Source organism: Lithobates pipiens, unplaced genomic scaffold, assembly GCF_037356315.1.
Source record: "Lithobates pipiens isolate NorthernLeopardFrog02 unplaced genomic scaffold, aLitPip1_a1.2 Scaffold_28, whole genome shotgun sequence".
Taxonomy (NCBI): domain Eukaryota; kingdom Metazoa; phylum Chordata; class Amphibia; order Anura; family Ranidae; genus Lithobates; species Lithobates pipiens.
Genome location: NW_027507789.1, coordinates 63,073,328 through 63,095,988, shown reverse-complemented (window position 1 = coordinate 63,095,988; position 22,661 = coordinate 63,073,328). Strand labels below are relative to the sequence as shown.

Here is a 22,661-nt window from a genome sequence, read left to right as displayed (position 1 = left end):
GTCGCCCTCTGATCTTATCCAGATCATGGCAGATTAGTGTGCAAGGCAAGATGGTCAATGGAAAGCATAAGCACCAACTTACAGCCCTCTATTGCATTCAGGATAGGCTTGAAGATTGCTGCTGGATCCTGATCTGCTGTTTGGGAGGAACCAGGAGCTGCAGCCAGCGGCGGGGAGCCTGTCCCAGGAGAAGGCTCCGAGATGTTAGTCTGCATACACGGTGAACGATGTGCAGTCGCTCCGGAAGAAGGCGGCAAAATGGCACCAGGGGAACATGTGGTCTGCCCTTTCCTGGATTTTTGCCGCTTTGGGTCCCGTGGTGGTGTCCCTGTTCCTTTAGCCAGCATAATAGTGAGCACCAAGGGACACAAAATAGGCAAGGATGAAGAGGCTGCCTCTAAGACCCATAATAGTGTCCTTTAAACAGGAGAAAGGAACAAATTATCTCTGATCTCTCAGTCTGCCCATCCGTCCCAGCTATTGAAAATCAATAGAGATGGCCGACAAGAGTCGATGCCTCATAAAAAGCGACATGCTACTTAAAGGAGAAGTAGGACTATAGTTCTGTGGATCACAGGCGTGTAGTTCATTCTACACTCATGTAACCCGTTTTCAGACAACAGTTGGCTTGACATCACTCAGCCAGTCTAGGTTCTGGATGGATCACGACTTTACGGTCAGGATCCCCCCAGATGCCTGGACCAGCAGCTGGCTGAGCCTCTCAGTGAGCCATGGAACCAGTTGCTCCCATCCCCTTCACAGTCCAGAGCTCCAGTGAGCACTGGGGGGACAGAGCAGAGAGCTGGTGATGTTTTTGAAACAGCGGGGGACAGATGCAGTATCAGACCTATGCTACATCTACCTAGGTGAGTATAATTTAACTTTCTTAAGAAACCCAAACTTCTCTCAACTTTTAACGCATCACAACGCTACTCTTCTTTTGTGAAGAGCACTGTGTGGTACAATTGTTACATTCATGGCAGGCATTAACCACTTTCAGACCGGACCATTTTGCTGGCTTAAGACCAGACCACTTTTTGCGATTCGGCACTGCATTGCTTTAACTGACAATTGCACGGTCGTGCGACGTGGCTCCCAAACAAAATTGAGGTCCTTTTTTTCTCACAAATAGAGCTTTCTTTTGGTGGTATTTGATCACCCCTGCGGTTTTTATTTTTTGCGCTATAAACAGAAAAAGAAAATTTTGAAAAAATGCATTTTTTACTTTTTGCTATAATAAATATCCCCAAAAATATATTAAAAAAAAATATTTTTTCCCTCAGTTCAGGCCGATACATATTCTTCTACATTTTTTTTTTACCAAAAATATCGCAATAAGCGATTGATTGGTTTGCGCAAAATTTATAGCGTTTACAAAATAGGGGATAGTTTTATGGCATTTTTATTAATTTTTTTTTAACTAATAATAGCGGCGATCAGCGATTTTTATTGTGACTGCGACATTATGGCGGACACATTGGACATTTTTAGGACCATTGTCATTTATACAGCAATCAGTGCTATACAAATGCAGATTCCTGTGTAAAATGACACTGGCAGTGAAGGAGTTAACCAGGGGGTGGCAGTGTAGGGGTTAAGTGTGTCCTAGTGGCGTGTTACTAACTGTGGGGGGTGTGGCTGTGTGTTAGTGAACACTGATCTCTGCTCCAATCACAGGGAGCAGAGATCAGTGTCACTTGTTGCTCGGCAGAACGGGGAGATGCTGTTTACTTCCGCATCTCCCCGTTCAGCCTCCCCTTAAGACGATTGCGGGTATCCTCGCAGCGATCGAATCCATGGGACCCATGACCGGACTCCCGGGGGTCCCGACGGGCATGCACGCCCCCCGCCGCGGGGGCGTACGCGATGGCACGGCGGCAATTTTAAATGGATGTACCTGTACGTCAATTTGCCTGTCCGTGCCATTCTGCTGACGTAAATTGTTGTGCGCCAGTCGGAAGGCGGTTAAAGGGTGGTTATGAGGCTTTAAAACTGCTGAATAAATACTATAGAACATTAAATGGCAGGCTTGATAGGTTCACCAAATCCATTTTTTGTTTAACTCACCGGGGGTCTTGATGGCACACAGCTCCTGACACTCTCTTCTGACCATCCTGCTCAGGTGCATTATGTTCTGGCCACTTTATAAAAGTTGCCAGTGTTTCCTACCATTGAAAAAAAACAAAGACAAAATAATTAGAGATGAAGCTGATCTCCAGGCAAACAGCTAAGTATATAAACTAAATGTATACAGTGCCTTGAAAAAGTATTCATACCCCTTGAAATTCTCCATATTTTGTCATGTTACAACGAAAAACGTAAATGTATTTTATTGGGATTTTATGTTATAGACCAACACCAAGTGGCACATAATTGGGAAGTGGAAGGAATATGATAAATGGTTTTCAATTTTTTTTTTACTAAATAAAATGTGAAAACTGCAGCGTGCATTTGTATTCAGCCCCCCGAGTCAATACTTTGTATAACCACCCTTCGCTGCAATTACAGCTGCGGCTGCAAGTCTTTTTGGGGATGTCGCTTACCAGCTTCGCACATCTAGAGTGACATTTTTGCCCATTCTTTGCAGAATAGCTCAAGCTCTGTCAGATTGGATGTAGAGCATCTGTGAATAGCAATTTTCAAGTCTTGCCACAGATTCTCAATTGGATTTACGTCTAGACTTTAACTGGACCATTCTAACATGAATATGCTTTGATCTAAAACATCCCATTGTAGCTCTAGCTATATGTTTAGGGTCGATGCCCTGTTATAAGGTGAACCTGCACCCTTGCCTCAAGTCTTTGCAAACTCTAACCGTTTTTTTTTTGTCTAAGATTGCCCTGTATTTGGCTCCATACATCTTCCCATCAACTCTGACCAGTTTCCCTGTCCCTGCTGAAGAAAAGCATCCCCACAACATGCTGCCACCATGTTTCAGTGAGGATGGTGTGGCCAGGGTGATGTGCAGTGAAAGTTTTCTGGCACACATCGCGTTTTGCTTTTAGGACAAAAAGTTAAATTCTGGTCTCAGCTGACCAGAACACCTTCTTCCACATGTTTGCTGTGTCCCCCACATTGCTTCTTGCACGCTGGACTTCTTATGGTTTTCTTTTCTTTCAACAATGGATTTCTTCTTTCCACTCTTCCATAAAAAAACAGATTTGTGGAGTGCATGACTAATAGTTGTCCTGTGGACATATTCTCCCACCTGAGCTGTGGATCTCTGCAGTTCCTCCAGAATTACCATGGGCCTCTTGGCTGCTTCTCCGATTATTGCTCTACTTGCCCGGCCTGTCAGTTTAGGTGGATGGCCATGTCTTGGTAGGTTTGCAGTTGTGCCATACTCTTCATTTTTGGATGATTAATTGAACAGTGCTCCATGAGATGTTCAAAGCTTGGGATATTTTCTTTTAACCTAACCCGCTTTAAACTTCTCCACAACTTTATCCTTGACCTGTCTGGCATGTTCCTTGGCCTTCATGATGCTGGTTATTCACTAAGGTTCTCTAACAAACCTATGAGGGCTTCACAGAACAGCTGTATTTATATGAAGATTACAATGACACACAGGTGGGCTCTATTTACTTATTAGGTGACTTTTGAAGGCAATTGGTTCCATTAGATTTTAGTTAGGGGTATCAGAGTAAAGAGGGCTGAATACAAATGCAAATACACCACATATTTAGTTGTAAAAAAAATTGAAAACCATTTATCATTTTTCTTATGGTTGAACTGGATGGACTTTTGTCTTTTTTCAACCCAACTATGCAACTATAGGGAAGCCATTTTACAAAGGATTTCGATCTCTGCCGTAAGATATACACAGTCTCATAAAGCACATGCAGGGAAATGCCACTTACAGATAAAAAGGCAGTGGTGTCCCCCCTCCACCCCCAGACTGCTGACTGTACAGTAAAAGAGCAGGAGACTGATGAGGTCATCGGTCTGCTGACACCTCTCTCTCTCTCTCCCTTTTAGCATGTTGTCAGCACCTTTGCATGAGGCAAGCCTGACAAACACGGCAAGTCCCAGTGCTGCCCCAACCTCTTCTGAGCTGACTACCAATTTTATGGGGGATTGAAAGGGAGTCGTATCAAGTCAGATTCCATACACACACTAGTTTATTAATTGAGAGCTACAATCAATGGTATCTTTTCTGGCTGCCTGGAGTTTAGTTTCAGGTACACACATATTGCACTAAAAACGTAGAACTGCAACTAATCTTGTGTCTAAAGGATTGGTCTCCTTAGCTGGACGGTGATTGCCACCTAGTGGCAAATTAGTGTTGATGTAGTTTAAGCAGAGTGGTGCCCGTTATTCTTGATTCCTTACCGAGCAAACCCGCTGTTGTGTCTGCACACACCCTGAATTATCATTCTGAACGCAACAGCCAGACTCCCGTTCTAGATCATGCTCTCTCTGAATCAAGCGTTCAATTTGTGCATCCCGTCGTATGCAGGGCAAAAACTTTGCTCCAAGGTGAATCAGAGCTATCTGAAAGATACAAAGTCCAGAATATAAAATCAGGTACAACTAGTCATGTAGAAAAGGGCAGATATCGAAGTGTTCACCTTTTCAGAAAAAAAAGAAAGGCAAATACCCTACCCCATTCCCACATGCACTTACCTCAGTGGGTGACACATTTTCACAATCTATGCAACCAGTGCAGTGGGACCTGTGGTTTACAAACTATGCTGTACTTCCTCTTTCCCTAGGGACACCGGGATTGATCAGAGTGGTTCTGATTGGTCTGCACCAGGCTGTGTGGATGGTGAAACTCTACCCTTTCATTTTTTTCCAAACAAAGCTGAACACTTGAAAAGGGGAACTGTACTTCCAAGGCTGAAATCCTGCACATTCATGGGAGCGACATCATCTCTGTCTGGCCAATAGAAATGGTTGCGGATCAATACCTCAGAGCCACTGGGCTGAAGTCGTCCATGACCAGCAGGGAGATTTGGGAATCACCGCGCTGAAAAACAGATGAGTGAACTTCCACTTTGAAGTGGAACTAAACCCTCTTTTCCTTTACGGCCAAGGAAGCTGCCATTTGGTCTCGGTTTTATCTGCAGTTACCATAGTGCTGCACATGTGATCACTTATGACATCAGCATTTTGATGGTTTTGGGAAACTGTTAAATTGATGGGTTTAGTTCTGCTTTAAGTATGTGTGATAGCCGAGAGTGCATACAATGGTGGTGCTAATTACGTGGACCATACAGCTTCAATATTGATCTGCAGATACCATAATCATGGTTGAGGAATATTAAGTAGCTTATATGAACGGAGGCATTCATAACTATACACTGAAGATTCAGCATTGCAGAGTAATAAGTGGCTACACATGAGGATGCAGCTTAAGTATACAATAACGCACGAGAAACCATGCTTCAATCTCTCCCCTTCATGACAATACTTTGTGTCTTAATGATCAGAGTGACTGCAGTCAGCCTTGAATTTTTTTTTTTTTTACTTAATGTAGAATGGAAAAAAAAAGAAAGAAAAAAAAAGAAAAAAGGGAATAGATCTGCAAGCCCAGTATTGGAATATATTCAAAACAAAGTAAAAAGCATAGATCTACGTATATACACACACACACACACGGCTAGTTTTTTTTGTTCAACCCAGTAGGTTGGAAAAAAAAAAAAAAGATCTTCCCCACTGTGTATTGTATTCTGAAAGTGGAACTCCCCCCTTCCCTCTACACCAGAGTAGATGTTGGATTCCTCTCTTTCTGGCTGCCTTCTGCTGTTCCTCCCCTGGCTGCTATGCGAGATAACAACTGACGGCTAAGGCTGTGTGTAGAGAACTACTCCAGATCACAGTTGTAGCATAGCCATATAAACAGAGCACCGAGGCTGTGTGTAGGAGAACTGCTCTGGTTCACTCTTAGCAATTATACACAGAGCACTGAGGCTGTAATCAGGAGCTGCTCACCCGCACACACAGGGCATGCATGGTGACAATTTTGAGCCTGTGTGTGGAGAGCTGCTCCCAAATAATGCCTTAGCATATGCAGACAAAGTGTTGAGGCTGTGCATGTACATCTGCAAACACAGCCTCAATACTGTCAATTGCATCCGAGGGAGCAGCAGAGAGCCAGTGATAGAGCCTGCCTCATTTCCTGGACATACAGCATCATCTAACCCTCTCTTCCTGCTGCCCCAATCTGCCTGAATTGCATAGAGAAGCACACAGACCCAGTAACGTCACAGACTTAAATAGGGCATGTAATAAAAACAAAGAATTTGTTCCAAAATTATATTTTCAAGTTGATGACGGGAAGAGGGGATCAAAAAAGGCAAAAATATAAGCAGATTAACCTTCAGCATTCATTTATATCATTGCCCAGAGGGGGAAAATTGGTCACAAATAAAACACATCAGATTAAATAAAACATAGCATTTATTTTGGTAACCCCCTTTACAATGGGGGTCAATTATGTCCCTACCTTGCCAAACCCCCACCTGAAATGTTCCTATCCCATAAATAGAGCAGCGCAGGAAAGCCAACATACCTATGTGTTCTGCGCTGATCTCCACCGGCACCTCCTCTCCATTTCCGGTGCTGGTATGTGAAGTCACATAGGAGGGCCAGTGGGGATCAGTGCACCAGACCATATAGCAATGTGTCACAGCCTCTTCCCTGCACCCCTTCTGCAAAAAAATATAAAATCACACTCTGCCTTACACACTGCTGATCAATGTGCTCTACTGTACAAACTTCTGACCTCTGTACAGTGCCACCACTCTGCCCTGCTGACCCCGTACACTGCCCTACAAACTATTAACCCCTGGACACTGCCCTACATACTATTGACAGCTGGACATTGCCCCACATACTATTAACCACTGGACCCTGCCCTACATACTACTGACCACTGGACACTGCCCTACATAATACTGACCCCTGGACATTGCCCTATAAACTAATAACCCCTGGACACCGCCCTACATACAACTTACACTGGCCAGAACTCATCCTGGGCAGTCAGGTGAGAACAGACAACCGAGCCAGAATTAAGGCAATCCAGGCCTAAAACTAGTCAAGCAAGTCAGCCTGCAGTACCAGTTCTGCCTTCATGATGGACTCCAACGGTGTTGGGGTGAGCATTTACTCTCCAAACATAAAACAAATTGAGAATGTTAAATTTCTCACTGAAGCCATCTTTTCCAATAGGCGAAGTTTATATTTTTACAGCCAAGTTTTCTTCATGCTACCCTTACCAATTTTTTTTTTTTTTTGGAAAGGGTACCACACCCCAGTGAGCTTTCGTCTCTTCTATGATGCCAAAGTAGCTTTCCACCCCTTAAAGGTTGCATACCCCTCGCTTTTCAAAATTTATATCCATTGCGACGAATAAAGGAGCAGTAGAAAATTGACAGCAGGGCAGTGTAATGGAGAGAGGTGTATATGGTCACTATGATAGGAGGTCAGAACATTACACTTACCGAACTTGGGCCTATCCAGAAGTTTTCCTGCTGTATGTATTTTACACTCTCATACACACCTTTGTTCCTTAGGACCTAAAAAAATTAAAGACATAAGCTATAATCTGCTACAAAAACATGAAAAATATAGGATTTATGCAAACCAATATGGGATTAGTCCCCCTACTATTTCCACACGTTTAGGCCGGGTTCACACCGCTGCGATGCGGGAACGCCGCAAATCCGCGGCGTTTTCCCGCATCGCATGACTCCCGCCGGCAGTTCACACTGCCCTATGCGGACGGCTGGGAGTGTCAATGATATGTTAATGACACCCCCAGATCCGTCCGCATATCGCAGTGCGATCTGCCGACTCGCACAGGAATCGGATCGCATGGTGTGAACCCCCATGCGATCCGATTCTGTTGCGGACCAAAAAAAGGGTCCCGTGCGAGTTTGCTGCGGGAGCGATGCGAATTCAGCCATACTATCTGTATGGCTGAACTCGCATAGCTACGGAGATCGGATGTGATTTGCGGTGCGAATCACATCCGGATCTCCCCCCGCAGCAGTGTGAACCCAGCCTAAATACAATATTATCGCTGTAAATACATCAATATATTTACCATATAGCTCCTAATAAGTTAGCAGAATGTTTGCACTTTTAAAAAGGCAAACTAGAAATCAATCTTTCATCCATGCTAAAATGGACGCTATAGATAAAAACCAGATGACAACGTTTGATATCATATGGAAACCCTGGATTAAATATTATAAGTCAGATAATATTGACAACCGAGTTTTATTGTTATGGTGATTAAGATTTTTTATAGAATTACAACATTAGATGATATATAAAACCTCCTCCGGAGAATTATTCCCTCCCCTTCCCCTCCTATATACCTTTTATGTTCTTCCCTTACTATATAATACTTACTATAAACATACTTTAGAAGTTATGGTCAAAACTTTAAAATCATATATGTTCTTTTAGACATATTTATTCTTTCTTGGGATTAAAATGTTTAAAACTCAGCTATAAGAATGTTTTCAAATTCTAAAATATATAAGGCCATTTATTGTCATTCCCACGAGAATATGTTGAAATTCTTCTTTGCTTTGTATCATCTGTACTTCAATATGTCTACTTTTTATTTCTGGTATCACATAATTTTTGAACGAGAAAAAAAAAAAAAAAAGGCAAACTAGAATGGGGGGATTCATTTTTAAACTCAAACAGAGGCTTAATATCTTTTTAGGCTACATTCACACCACACTAGCACGCACATGCATGTAATTTTGCATGTGTTCAGAAGTATGCAAAAAACATGTTTAGCGTTTGAGGTGCCGTTTACAGTTAATGGCATACAGAGACACAACAAGCAGATGGGGGCTAAAAAAATTGAGCTAACCACACCAAAATGCACAGCTGAAAAACAGGCAAAGCATGAAAAGATGAATGAGATACTCTTCGGCACGTAGGGCAACCCTCTGAAATAATTGGGTTGTGTGTAGTTGGACACCCGACGTTGTGTGACAGTGTGAATGGAGCCTGTTGGAAAATATTTATTCACAAACATATAAATATGGGTTTCTTCATGACACCGATGTTACAGAGCATATATAAGCATATATGGGTTTTATCAAGACAGAGTGCAGCAGAGGCAGTTTGCTTTCATATGTATAACCCTGCATGAACATGCCAGCATTGAGGAAAATTAAGTGTCACTTTCCTTACTCACAGTAAGAAAAATATATACACATAAATACACTGAAAAACAGAGGCCGCCTGTCCATTAGGGGCACATAGACGCCGCCCCCCCCCCGTCCCCCCCATCGATGCATCCAGCCCCCATCTACATGTAGGGTACCAAACGCACTGATTTCAATGGAGGGGGTGTGTTTTTTTATTTTTTTTAAGCACGCAATTAGAGCAAGGGGCTCTAATAGGCTTCAAAAAAGGGTGCGCTCGGGGCGCAGAGCACTGCGCCCGAAGCCCACCGAGTTGTGTGACAATAGCGAATGAACATTGGCTAGTGTAACACCAACACTGATTCTCCTTCCAGCTAATCAGGGAGCGGGTCATGAGACCCGTCACTCAATTGGCCAAAAAGAGATCCAACCGAATTGGCTGCCAAGAAGAGGGAGGAGACACAGGGGAAGCGAGGAAGCAGCTGGAGAGAACAGCCTGTAGAGAAGCCGACGTCGCCGAGAGAGCTGCCAGAGAGATGGGGCAAGCGAGGGGCCCCAACCTACTCTGCCTCATCGACTGGAGCAGGGAAGGGAGTTTTGTGTGCTGTCCGTGACCTGACCGGGGGTAGGTGGTCCTTTTGGGTGGATAGTTTACCACTGTAGCCCCCCTCCCCCAAAACCACCAGCTGCCGTTGCTAAAAATCTAATATAAAAAAATACAGTAAAAAAACAAACATTTAAGTTAATAATCCTCTACAGATTTAAAAGAAAAACATTTTATGAAAGTATTTCAGCCCCAGCAACAAAAAAGAAACAAAACCAATATCTGTTAAGATTAAAATGGAGCAAATGCACAATATCAGGATATCAACTTACCAGTTCAGTGGCGGTGTGTTGCGCAAATCCAATGGGTGCAATGCCATATGTACCAATGGCGAGCAAAGTGATGAGCACATGGACAAACGTGACCCAATAGGTAAAGTAAGGCCTGCAAAAAGAATACAGAAAAAAATAATAATAATAATAAGTTGACTATGCACATGCCAGCTATGTTCCTTAAAGTACATATATGCATAGAGTATGCACATTAAAATTTTTGCAAACCATTCAGCTGACCTCAGCTGTACTACAGGCAGTGTGGAGTAATTGAACTGAAAAAAATCACAACAGGGACTGGGGGGTTTATTTGCTAAAGGCAAATCCACTTTGCACTACAAGTGCACTTGGAAGTGCAGTCGCTGTATATCTGAGGGGGACATGCAAGGAAAACAAAAAAAAAATAGGATTTTTTGTACTCGCCGTAAAATCCTTTTCTCTGTAATTCACCAACTGACACAGCTTCTTCTCTTTAGACCAGGGATATGCAATTAGCGGACCTCCAGCTTTTGCAGAACTACAAATCCCATGAGGCATAGCAAGACTCCGACAGCCACAAGCATGACACTCAGAGACAGAGGCATGATGGGACTTGTAGTTTTGCAACAGCTGGAGGTCCGCTAATTCCAGATCCCTGCTTTAGACCATTGGGTTGTTATGCCACCTTCAGGAGAAGACTAGGCATTGCACGTTAACATGTGATAATAAAACTAGAACCATCTAGTTCCGCCCAAGGGGCAGTCCCTTAGGCAACAACCCCTCAGCATGCTACTGCAGCCTCAGTACGTCAACAAGCGGTATAATGTTAAGAAAAATATGAGGGGCGGGTGCTGTGTCAGTCGGTGAATTACAGAGAAAAGGATTTTATGGCGAGTACAAAACATCCTATTTTCTCTTATATTAACCGACTGACACAGCTTCTTCTCTTTAGACCATTGGGACGTCCCCAAGCAGTGGCGAGGGGTGGGAAAACAGCATAAAAATTCATCCACCATGGCATGTGGGAGCTAGTACAAACTTTACCCACAAAAAAACTACAGTGTGTGGAAAAACCACCACAAAAAAACAGGGTGCTCCTCAACGGAGAAGCACTACCCTCAAACCACACCAAAAACTGCGGTAACGAATGCAACAGTGCATTAACTTAAAAGGTACTGCATTTTTACCCCAAAAAAAAAACAGGAAAAAAAAGGAAAAAATTGCATATGCAATTGCAACTATACAGCCGCCTGCAAAACTTTGCGGCCAAAACAGGCATCACCCGATGCACTGACATCTACCTTGTAGAACTTTGTAAATGCGTGGACAGACGACCAGGTCGCCGCTTTACACACTTGAGGTACAGACGCTTGATGTCGGAAGGTCCAAGACTTTCCGATTGCCCTCGTGGAGAGGGCCGTGACCGGAAAGGGGGGGACCTGCCGTTCAAGGCGTAGGCTTGTACTACAATCTGTCTGATCCACCTGGAAATGGTGGCCGACGAGACCACCATGCCTTTCTGTGGACCAGCCACCGAAACAAACCGTGAGTCTGACTTCCGGAAGGGAACCGTGGCAGACAAATGCACCTTCAGAGCCCGAACCACGTCCAGAGCATGAAGGGCCACCTCCTTAGGATGTGTCAGCTTAGGACACAGAGATGGTAACACAATGTCCTCATTGATGTGAAAACGCCGAGACTATCTTCGGCAGGAAAGATGGTTGCGGACGCAACACCACCTTATCCTGTGGATAACCAGATAGGGCGACTTGCAGGACAAGGCCGCCAGTTCCGAAACCCTCCTGGCCGATGTAATTGCCACTAGAAAGACCACTTTCTGGGAAAGAGTCAACAGGGGAAACACTGATATTTTCAAATGGCGGTTTCTGAAGAGCCAATAATACCAGGTTCCGATCCCGCGGGGGCAACGGTGGATGCACCGGAGGGACTACATGTCACACCCCTTGAGCAAAAGTACTCACTATAGAGTGAGACGCCAGGGGTCGCTGAAAAAGGACAGCCAAAGCTGATATTTGTCCTTTAATGGTGCTTAACAACAATGTCTGGCTCACCCCTTGCTGAAGAAACAGCAGGATCCTGGATATAGAGAAGGAGCGCGGATGCCATACTTTCTCCTCACACATGGAGATGCAGGCCTTCCAGGTACGAAGATATATCTTCCGAGAAGAAGATTTCCATGCTCTCAACATAGTTGGGATCACAGAGTCCGACAGACCCCGGTTCCTCAACATCTGGCTCTCAATAGCCATGCCGTTAAAGCCAGCGAATGTAAAGCAGAATGGAGAATCGGACCTTGAGACAGAAGGTCCTCTCGCAACGGCAGTTGCCAGGGAGCGTCTGCTACCAGGCGCACTAGGTCTGCATACCAAGGATACTGAGGTCAATCTGGGGAAACCAGTATTACTGGGATCCCCTCGGCTTCCACTCTCAGTGGAGGAAAGGCGTAGATCAGCTGGTACTGATCCCATGGAGCCACCAGCACGTCTGCCCATGGATCTCTTGTCCTGGACATGAATCTTGGCACCTTCCGATTGAGACGGGAGGCCAGAAGATCCATGTCTGGTGTGCCCCACCACAGGCACAGTAGCATGAACACCTCCAGATGCAACGCCCATTCTCCTGGGTCCAGCATCCGACGACTTAGATAGTCCGCCTGCCAGTTCACCAAACCTGGGATGTAAATGGCTGACAGGGCCGGTACGTGTCACTCTGCCCACCGAAGTATGTGAGCGACCTCCCATGCGGCGGCCGAGCTTCTTGTTCCTCCTCGGTGATTGACGTGTGCCACACCAGTGGCGTTGTCTGACTGGATCTTGATCGGACGCCCTTGCAGTCTCATTGACCATGTGGAGAGGCATAGCCCGATCCAGTTCGAGCAGATTGATCAGCAACTTTGTTTCCACCGTCGACCAGAGGCCCTGAGTCGACTGAACTCCCATCACTCCATCCCAGGCGAATAGGCTGGTGTCCTTTGCGATCACTGTCCATTTCAGAGGTAGGAACGACTTCCCAGACTGAAGCACCGGGGACCTCGGCTACCAGATCAGGGAACCCCTGACTAACTGGCTCACCTGAATCTGTCGATCCAGGGACAACGGAGATCCGTCCCACTTTGTCAAGATCTCCTTCTGCAGGACTGTGGAACTGGGCATGTGGTACTGCCTCGAAGGAGGCCACCATGAGTCCCAGGACTCGCATGCGGAACTGCAGCGATGACCACTTGCGGTTCATCAGCAGTTTTACCGCGGCTCTGAAAGTCTGCAGCTTGTCTGAAGGGAGAAACGCTCTCGCTTCCCTGGAGTTCAGCAGCAAGCCTAGGTACTCCAAACGCTGAGTCGGTACTATCACCGACTTTTTTAGGTTCAACAGCCACCCAAATTCTTGCAGGGTCCGCATGGTGATCGCCACATCCTCTTCCAACTCAGATGGAATGATGGAAGAAGCTTTCAGGAGGAGATCCTCTTGGTAACCCACAATCGCGATCCCACGTTGCCGTAGCAATGCCAACACAGGAGCCAATACCTTGGTAACGACTCAGGGGGCTAATGCCAAACAAAAAGGGAGAGCCACAAACTAGTAGTGGGCTTCCCCGACTGCAATCGCAGAAACTTTTGAGGCATATGGGTATGTGCAGGTACGCATCCTGGATGTCTAAGGACGCCAGGGAGTCCCCTTGATGGAGTGCAGCGACTACTGAGCGAACCGATTCCATTCTGAACCTCTGCACTTTCACAAAGTGATTGAGGGCTTTTAGTTACAAGATTGGACATACCCCTTTCCTTCTTGGGAACTACAAACAGGTTTGAGTAGAGCCCCTGGAAACATTCCGATTCCGGAACAGGTACAATCGTCCTGCAATTCAGTAGGTCCCCTACTGCCCCCAAGAGGGCCTCCTTGCGAGCCGGGAGAACGGGTTTGCTGGGAGGGGAAGAATCTGTTTTGCGGCCAAGAGAGTAAATCTATCTTGTAGCCATAGGAAATCAGATCGCAGACCCATTGGTCGGACAGTCGAGAGGACCACCGGGCTGCAAACTCCCGAAGGCGACCCTCCATGGGTGGGTCAAACATTTATGCGGTAGCAATTTTGTTTGCAGGCTGGTTAGGCTTGCGGTTCCAGGGACGTTTCTGCCCTTCCGTGGTAGTCCTGTTGGGCTGGGGACGTTTAGGCAAAGCTCCGGGCAGACGAAAAAGCTGTTTACGAGCGGAAAAAGAGGGCCCTTGCCTACAGTGTGGCTCCTTAGCCTTCCTGGCCTGTGGGCATAGAGTACTCTTACCACCTGTGGCATTCTTAATAATGTCATCCAAAGAGGCTCAAAAGAGCCGTTTGCCAAGGAAGGGAAGATCCGTCAGGGCTTTTTTGGATGCCTGGTCAGCAGACCAGCATTTCAACCAAATCAGCCGCCTCAGCACCACTGCTGACACTGAAGCCCTGGATAACAGGGGGAGAGTATCCAGGGCCGTGTCACAAACATACTTAAGGCCATGCACTAGTTGGTCTGCTAGTTCCACGCAGACAGGAGAACCCTGCTGTTCTCCCAATTCGCGATGCAACAGTTTTGCCCACACTGTGTTTCTGCGACACAAGTGCGGATGCCAGTACTGGTCACATTGTTGACCCCACAACCGCAAACAAGGAACGAGCCACTATAAGGAACGAGCCACTGCCTCTGCCTCTGCCTTCCTGTCCGTGGGATCCTTAAATGCTGGAGTCCCCTCCACCGGCATCGTGGTTACTTTGTTTAACCTGGATACTGGGGGGGTCCACTACCGGAGGAGCCGACCACTTTTTGAGAAGGCTCTCCTCAAAGGGGCAACACACCGCCATGTATTTGGGGACTGAAAGGTCCATTGCGGTCGACCCCATTCCTTGTAACTTGTCAAAATAAGTCAGATACGGGAACACCTTAGGTGAATGGCTGGCTTACGGGACCCAAAAGGGACCGCTACATCAGCAGAGGGATCTGCCGGCTTCTGAATCTTCAGGGTATCATGCACAGCTGTGATAAGTGCTCCAACAAGCGCTTTGTCGTGCACGGACCCGGACAGGGACTCATCCTCACTGTCCGAACGGTCCTGGTCAACGTCATCTGAAACTACAGAGCAGGGGTCACCAGCCTCAGCAGGGCCCGAATCCGCGTCTCCCCAGAGGACGGGGGGGGGGGGGGGGGGGTGGGGTCGATAAGAAGCATGCTGCTGCTAGAGAAAGCTGAAAACGTGTTCAGGCTTCTAGAAAATGGCTGCCGGCATCCAGTATAAGGACAAATCACAGGGAAAATGGCCACCGAAGCACAGGAGAGCATGCTTTCCCAAGATGGCCGCTGATGCTGAAACCATGAGGGACAGAGCTGAACAAATGATGGTGATCAGAGCTGCAAGGGACACAGGCACAGCCTCAGAGGCACCTCCAGGGACATGAGAAACAGGACTCAGCCAGCGCAGCCCCCCCACAGGTGAGAGCCCCTGCACAGACACACACACCGCTCAGCAGCCACATGCAGCATCCCCCACAGGGAGGGGGGGAATAGGGACAGGGAGAGAAGGGAGGGAGGTGAGGGACCCCCGAATCGACCTCCCAGGGAATGCCCAGCTGCTCAGCCCCAAGAGGCAGGGAGAGCTGTACGTACCAGTCCTGAAGAGCTGGGAGACATTCCATTACAGACCATCTCTCTGATCAGTACAGGGTGGCTGCTGACCTTGGCACACTGACGCAGACATCAGTAGCCCGGTCATATGTGTGCCCTGGAGCATAAAAGCTCACCGACCACCTCTGGAGCTAAGGTTTCATTGTGGCCGACCCAGTGCGGAGCTCTGGTCTGCACATACGCGATGGCCAGGCTGGGGAGACTACAAGGAAAGGGTATCCAGCCTGTCACCCAGCCGGCTGTTGATAGCAGATCATAGGATCTATCATCTTGTGCAAAAAAAACAAGCTTCTGCAGAAAAAAAAAAAAAAAAAAAAAAAAAAAAAAAAGGACGGACCGATGGGCCAGTCAGGGTTCCTAGGTCCTTCTCCTTCCCTAGGCAGAATAAAATTGAAGCTGCAGTAGCATGCTGAGGGGTTGTTACCTAAGAGACGCCCCCTTGGGCGCAACTAGAAAGTTCTAGTTTTATTATCACATGTTAACATCTAATGCCTAATCTAGAGAAACAGTATTTTTGTTTGTACATGATTGGATGATAAAATCAGCAGAGCTTCCCCTCATTTCAGATCTTCCCCTCAGATCTTAAGCGACTGCAATTCCAAGTGCACTTGTAGTGCAAAGTGGATTTGCCTTTAGTAAATCAACCCCTATGACATTAGTTTCAGTTGGTGTTTTATGGAATTACAGCATTTGCAGTTTGTTTACTTTAGAAGGCTTGAATGCAGCCATGGAAAATGAGAAAGGAGCTGTGATTTTGAAGTCTCTGTTAAGAACTTTAAAGATGAAATTCTGCATAATACCTGCAGTTCAAATGGGTCATTTTTAAAGGCACTTTAATGCTAGTGAGCAATGTGTGTTCCATAAAAATATATTATACTTTCCCTTTAATGTTGTTGACACTTTAAAATATTGTCCCTCAATACAAGTACAAGCACCAAAGAAGTTTGGCAAACTTTTCAGCAATGCAGCTACCAAAATGTGAATGATCAATACCATATTAAATCTCACCTGTGACTGTCAATATGCTCCAGTTGGTTCTGCACTGTGCTGCTTATACTCCGCCTGTAGGTTCTGTTTAGCCAATTCCCAACAACGCCGAGGCCGTACAGCCGCTTCTTACGATCAAAGGCAAAGTGTTTCACCTGAGATGCAATGCGCTTCCCTCTACGAGGGTGGATAGCCAAAGTAGGAGAAGGCTTTATAAATTCTCTCCTACAAAAAAATAAAAAAAACATATCATTGCCCCTTAATCATCAGCAGTCTCTCGCTTTTATATTAAACCTAGAAGAGAGAAAACTAGGTTTTTCACCATCCTGTACCTTTCATTGTGCCCTGAAATAATGAAGGCTGCACTCTTATAGGATGCAATGGTGACAATTAATTTACTTTTATTATTTTACATAAATACCAATCCAGGTGGTTAGTAAATGTAAAAAGGGAAGGATTGCCGCCACTCCTGATCAGTTAAGATGAATAAATGATAAGGGAGCAGCCTCAGCCTACATGTCTCCATCAAACCATACACCCTGATGCATTTTGCCCACCGGGGCTTAATCATGACCATTACTAAACCCCATTGGGTGGTATGCAATGCATCAGGGTGTGCATCAGGACTCTACTGCACCCGCAGTATCATTTATACTTGCCAACAAGATACTGCACTGTTGGTATACACCAGTAGAGTTAGCCCAATAAACCAATTAGGTTATGGCAACCACAGTCATGCTGATAATTCTACAGCGCCTTGAAAAAGTATTTATACCCCATGAAATTTTTAACATTTTTGTCCTGTTACAACCAAAAACTTAAATGCATTTTATTGGGATTTTATGTGAAAGACCAACACAAAGTGGCACATAATTGTGAAGTGGAAGAAAAATTATCAATGGTTTACAATTTTTTTTACAAATAAATATCTGAAAAGTGTGGCGTGCATTTGTATTCAGCCCCCTTTATTCTGATACCCCTAACTTAAATCTAGTGAAACTAATTGCCTTCAGATGTCACCTAAATAGTAAAAATCCACCTGTAATTTAATCTCAGTATAAATACAGCTGTTCTGTGAAGCCCTCAGATGTTTGTTAGAGAACCTTAGTGAACAAACAGCATTATGAAAGCCAAGGATCACACCAGACAGGTCAGGGATAAAGTTGTGGAGAAGTTTAAAGCAGAGTCAAGTTATAAAAAAAAATCCCAAGTTTTGAACACCTCACAGAGCATTTTTCAATCCATAATCTGAAAATTGAAAAGAGTATGGCACAACTACAAACCTACCAAGACACAGGGGTCCACCTAATCCGACAGGCCTGGCAAGGAGAGCATTAATCAGAGAAGCAGCCAAAAAGGTCCATGGTAACTTTGGAGGAGCTGCAGTGAGCCACAGCTCAGGCGGGAGAATCTGTCCACAGGACAACTATTATGCCGCGTACACACGACCGGACTTTCCGGCAGACAAGGTCCGAAGGGATTAGTCCGTCGGACAATCCGATTTTTTTTTTTTTTTAAACTAAAAATCAGACGGACCTAGAAACAGAACATTTTTCAAATCTATCCGACGCACCCAATTCCAACGGACTAAAATCGGGAAAACCATCTGTGTGTTGGTCCGATGGACCAAATACGACGCAAGGGAAGCTTTTGGCTACTGGCTATTGAACTTCCTTGTTTATTCCCGTTTACTTTCCGCCGGGAAGACCGTCGGACCTAGTCTGCCGGAAAGTCCGGTCGTGTGTGCGCAGCATTAGTCGTGCACTCCGCAAATCTGGCTTTTATGGAAGAGTGGCAAGAAGAAAGCCATAAGAAATCCCATTTGCAGTTTACGAGAAGCCATGTGGGGGACAGATAAAATGTGGAAGAAGGTGCTCTGCTGGTCAGAGGAGACCAAAATTTTAATTTTGGCCTAAAAAGAAAAACGCTATGTGTGGTGGAAAACAAAACACTGCACATCACCCTCAACGTGAAACATGATGGTTTGCAGCATCATGTTGTGGGGATGCTTTTCTTCAGCAGGGGCTGGGAAGCTGGTCAGAGTTGATGGGAAGATGGATGGAGCCAAATACAGGGCAATCTTAGAAGTAAACCTGTTAAGAGTCTGCAAAAGACTTAAGACTGAGGCGGAGGTTCACCTTCCAGCAGTACAACAAAACTAAAACAAACATACAGCCAAAGCTACAATGGATGGTTTCGATTAAAACATGTTAATGTGTTAGAATGGCCCAGTCAAAGTCCAGACCTAAATCCAATTGAGAATCTGTGGCAAGACTTGAAAATTGCTGTTCACAGACACTCTCCATCCAATCTGACAGAGCTTGAGCTATTTTGCAAAGCAGAAAGTGCAAAAATTTTCACTCTAGATAGTAAAGCTGGCAGACACATCCCCAAAAAGTCTTGCAGCTGTAATTGCAGCAAAAGGTGATTCTACAAAAGTATTGAGGGGGGCTGAATACAAATGGACGCCACACTTTTCAGTAGGGATCGACCAATTTTTTTTGGTGTCGATAAGATACAGATATTTCTGCCACCTCTCCTGCCGATAGCTGATATTATTTTCTGATATTTTGTACATTTAAAGTTTTTTTAAAAATTAAACATTAAGGGGTTGTTCTTCACATGAAAACTGATGGGAGAAAAAAAACCAAAAACCAAAAAAAAAAAAACACAGATTTCAAAACTGACATCTGTCTGCAGTGCACCATGGTACGATAGACAAGGTCTAAAAGTAAACAACTGGCAAAAATAAAGTGCTTCAAATACAACATGTTAAATGGCTTCCCAAAACAGAAAAAGTAGAACTGTTACTAGTGCAGTGCAAAAAGTACAGTGGACAGGACACACGGACACTACACTTTCTTCAATACTCCCAGTTAAGTAGAACAATATTATTAAGCAAACAGAATATTGGCATGCATTAAAAAAAGGGATTAACTCCAGAAATAAAACGATAATTCTCCCACTCTACAAGACTCTGGTCCAGCCACACCTGGAGTATGATGTCCAGTTCTGGGCATCTGTCCTCAGGAAGGATGTGCTAGAACTGGAGAGAGTCCAGAGAAGTACAAAAATAATAAAGGATCTGGAGGACCTTAGTTATGAGGAAAGTTTACGAGCACTGAACTTGTTCTCGCTGTAGAAGAGATGCTTGGGAGTGGATAAAATTTCAATGTACAAATACAATACTGGTGACCCCACGATAGGGATAAAACTTTTCTGCGTAATGGAATTTAATAAGAGACGCAGCCATTCACTACAATTAGAAAAAAAGCAGTTTAACCTTAAACTGTGTAGAGGGTTCTTTACTGTTATGCCCTGTACACACGGTTGGACATTCAGACGACAAAATCCGTCGGATTTTGGCCCAAACGTGTGTTGCATACACACACGGCCATACAAAGTTGTCAGAAAATCCGATCGTTCAGAAAGAGGTGACATAAAACACGTACGATGGGACTAGGCCAGTAGCCAATAGCTTTTGTCTCAATTTATTCTGAGCATGCGTGGCACTTTGTGCGTCAGAATGGTCTACACGCGATCGGAATTTAAACAATCGGATTTTGTTGGAAAATTTTAGATCCAGATCTCCAACATTGTGTGTCAGAAATTCTGATGGAAAAAGTCAGATGGAGCCCACACACGATCGGAATTTCCGACAACACAGTCCTATCGTGCATTTTCCGTTGGAAAGTCCGACCGTGTGTACAGGGCATAAGAGCGGTTAGGATACGAAATTCTTTTCCACAGGCAGTAGTTTCAGCAGGGAGCAGCGATAATTTCAAAGAACTATTAGATACGCACCTGAATGACCACAACATACAGGGATATACAATGTAATACTGACATAAAATCGCACACATTGGTCAGACTTGATGGATTTGTCTTTTTTCAACCTCGCCTACTATGTAACTATAGTGAAAAAAGCATAACATTTCAGCATGTTCACCTGTTAAATGGGTTCTCTTTTCTTCATAAATTGCTGCCACTTTACTGAAAACACAATTGGTACAGATGGAGGAGCAGAGAGGTATCTTCTAGCATGAGAGGCAAGTCTTTTGTAGCGCAACCCATTTTCTTTTCACCACTGAAGATCACCACTACGTCTGTCAATTACTGGTTCTTTCAAATAGAGATGTAGTTCATCATCCAGGCCGATTCTTGATTCACATTTAGAAGAATCCTCCACATGAGGCCCCAATATCACACTGAATGGGGCATTGATGTGATCATGATGAAGATTCTCTTCTCGTTGTCTTTGACATTTGTTTTTGCAGCGTCCTGCTCTTCCAGGTTAGTAACCTGCTCTTCCAAACTTGACCTGCAGGAACCTCCGGAAGCTCGTGTTGATCTTCTGTCAGCCATTGTTTTGCCTTGACCAATACATCATCAGAAGAGAAAGCACGATTCTTGTATCTAGGATCCAAAATACATTCCAGCAATACATTTTTACTCTCTTCATGCTTGTCAAAGTTTGGTGAGGCTGTCCCTCATGACATGCCTAAGTGTTTTAACGCCACGCGTGTTGGGTCATTCATTCTCTTGAAGAAGGATCTTCAGCACTCACACATGGGATGACAGATCACACAGATGAATTGTAATGACTCACCTCCTCTATGGGGAGAAGGGTCTCAATGACATTCGCTATAATGTCCCACTGATTAGCAGCAGGACAATTATATTCTCTGAGCTCTGAATAGATGGTCAGAGCTCGCTTCTGTCCCAGCATTCTTTGCAGCACGTGAAGTGTTCAATTCCAACGTGTTGGAATAGCCTGAATCAGGCTGTATTTGGGTAGGCCAAGGTCTGCCTGAACGCACCTCAGTCGCTGGTTGGCAAGGACTGAATGGTGGAAACGGCCGGCTTGACAGACCATCATTTAGCTTAAGTTGCAGGATGTCGGACACTTCAGCAAGCCTCATTTATTTTCACCAGGTTTGTGCAGCTGTCTCGAAGCAGAAGCATCACTCGGTCTTTGTTCATTCCCCAGTCTTAAAGCATGCCTAGAAACATTTCTCTAATGTATTCCCCAGTGGAGGATCTTTGCATCACCTTTGTATTCACAACCAATTGCCTTTTTGTCTATGCACTGTCAATGAAGTGGCATGTAAGACTCATTAGAGACTCTGTTGGTCCTGACCAGCAATCTTTCGTGAATGAGAGTGAGTTGCCAGCATTCTTTGGTTGCAGCATAGCCTTTAGTTTCTCAACTATCTTGTGGTGACTCTTTCCCAGCATTTGGGTTTGATAATACTTTTCACTCTTTAGTGGGTACCTTGGCTCAGCTATGGACATCAACTGCTGAAATCCAGAGTCAGACATTGTAAATGGCTGATTATCTATATGTAACCATCATCTTTTTGATTACTTTATCCAGCTGTTGGGAACTTCCATCCACATTTAGCCACTTAGCTTTTTTCTGAAACATATCTTTTATTGTTGTTTGGTGGGATTGTGGAATTTCATGATTCAGTTTGTTTTCTGTGCTTCAATATATGTAATGTAATATAATTCAACATTATGAACTCTTAGATGGGCCCCAAGATTTGACGTATTTTTTCGGTTTTTGCAGTTGTTGACCCTATGCTCACATTGTTTGTGCATGTGTTGCACACAGCTGCTTTTACTGGAGATGGTTGAGACGAGAAATAGTCCCAGACCACGCTTTTTCTCTCTGCATCCATCTGCCTTGGAATTTGAAAGAGTAATGTTAAAAATGGCAGGCACACTTCTGTGGGTGGGCTTGCACACCCTGCTGTGGCAGGGCTTGCAGGCTGGCATACCCTGCTGTGGGTGGCTGGCTGGCATGTCTGCCCAAGTGTTGAGGAGGAGAGGGAGGCTTAGGACCAGTGCACGGGGCACAATGTGTGTGTGTGTGTGTGTGTGTGTGTGTGTGTGTGTGTGTGTGTGTGTGTGTGTGTGTGTGTTCTGCGCGTCCCTGCGGGCTTCTGGCCCCCAAAAAGATAGCTGCGGGCACCAATAATCGGTCTAGGTTGTGACCGTTACGTTGTAAAATGCCGATATCGGCTAACAA

General features: G+C 45.0%; 1 protein-coding gene across 3 annotated transcripts in view; it reads right to left on the bottom strand.

Annotated features, from left to right (window-relative positions):
- The window catches only part of RHBDF2 (rhomboid 5 homolog 2), a 190,617-nt gene that overhangs the window by 38,053 nt on the left and 129,903 nt on the right, over positions 1 to 22,661 (bottom strand). For all 3 annotated transcript variants that reach the window (XM_077459301.1, XM_077459299.1, XM_077459300.1), the window contains 5 exons: positions 16,649 to 16,852; positions 9,999 to 10,110; positions 7,452 to 7,526; positions 4,333 to 4,494; positions 2,068 to 2,165 (listed from right to left, as the gene is read on the bottom strand). In XM_077459301.1, coding sequence (XP_077315427.1) covers positions 2,068 to 2,165; positions 4,333 to 4,494; positions 7,452 to 7,526; positions 9,999 to 10,110; positions 16,649 to 16,852 — 651 coding nt within the window. The remainder of the gene's footprint in view (positions 1 to 2,067; positions 2,166 to 4,332; positions 4,495 to 7,451; positions 7,527 to 9,998; positions 10,111 to 16,648; positions 16,853 to 22,661) is intronic.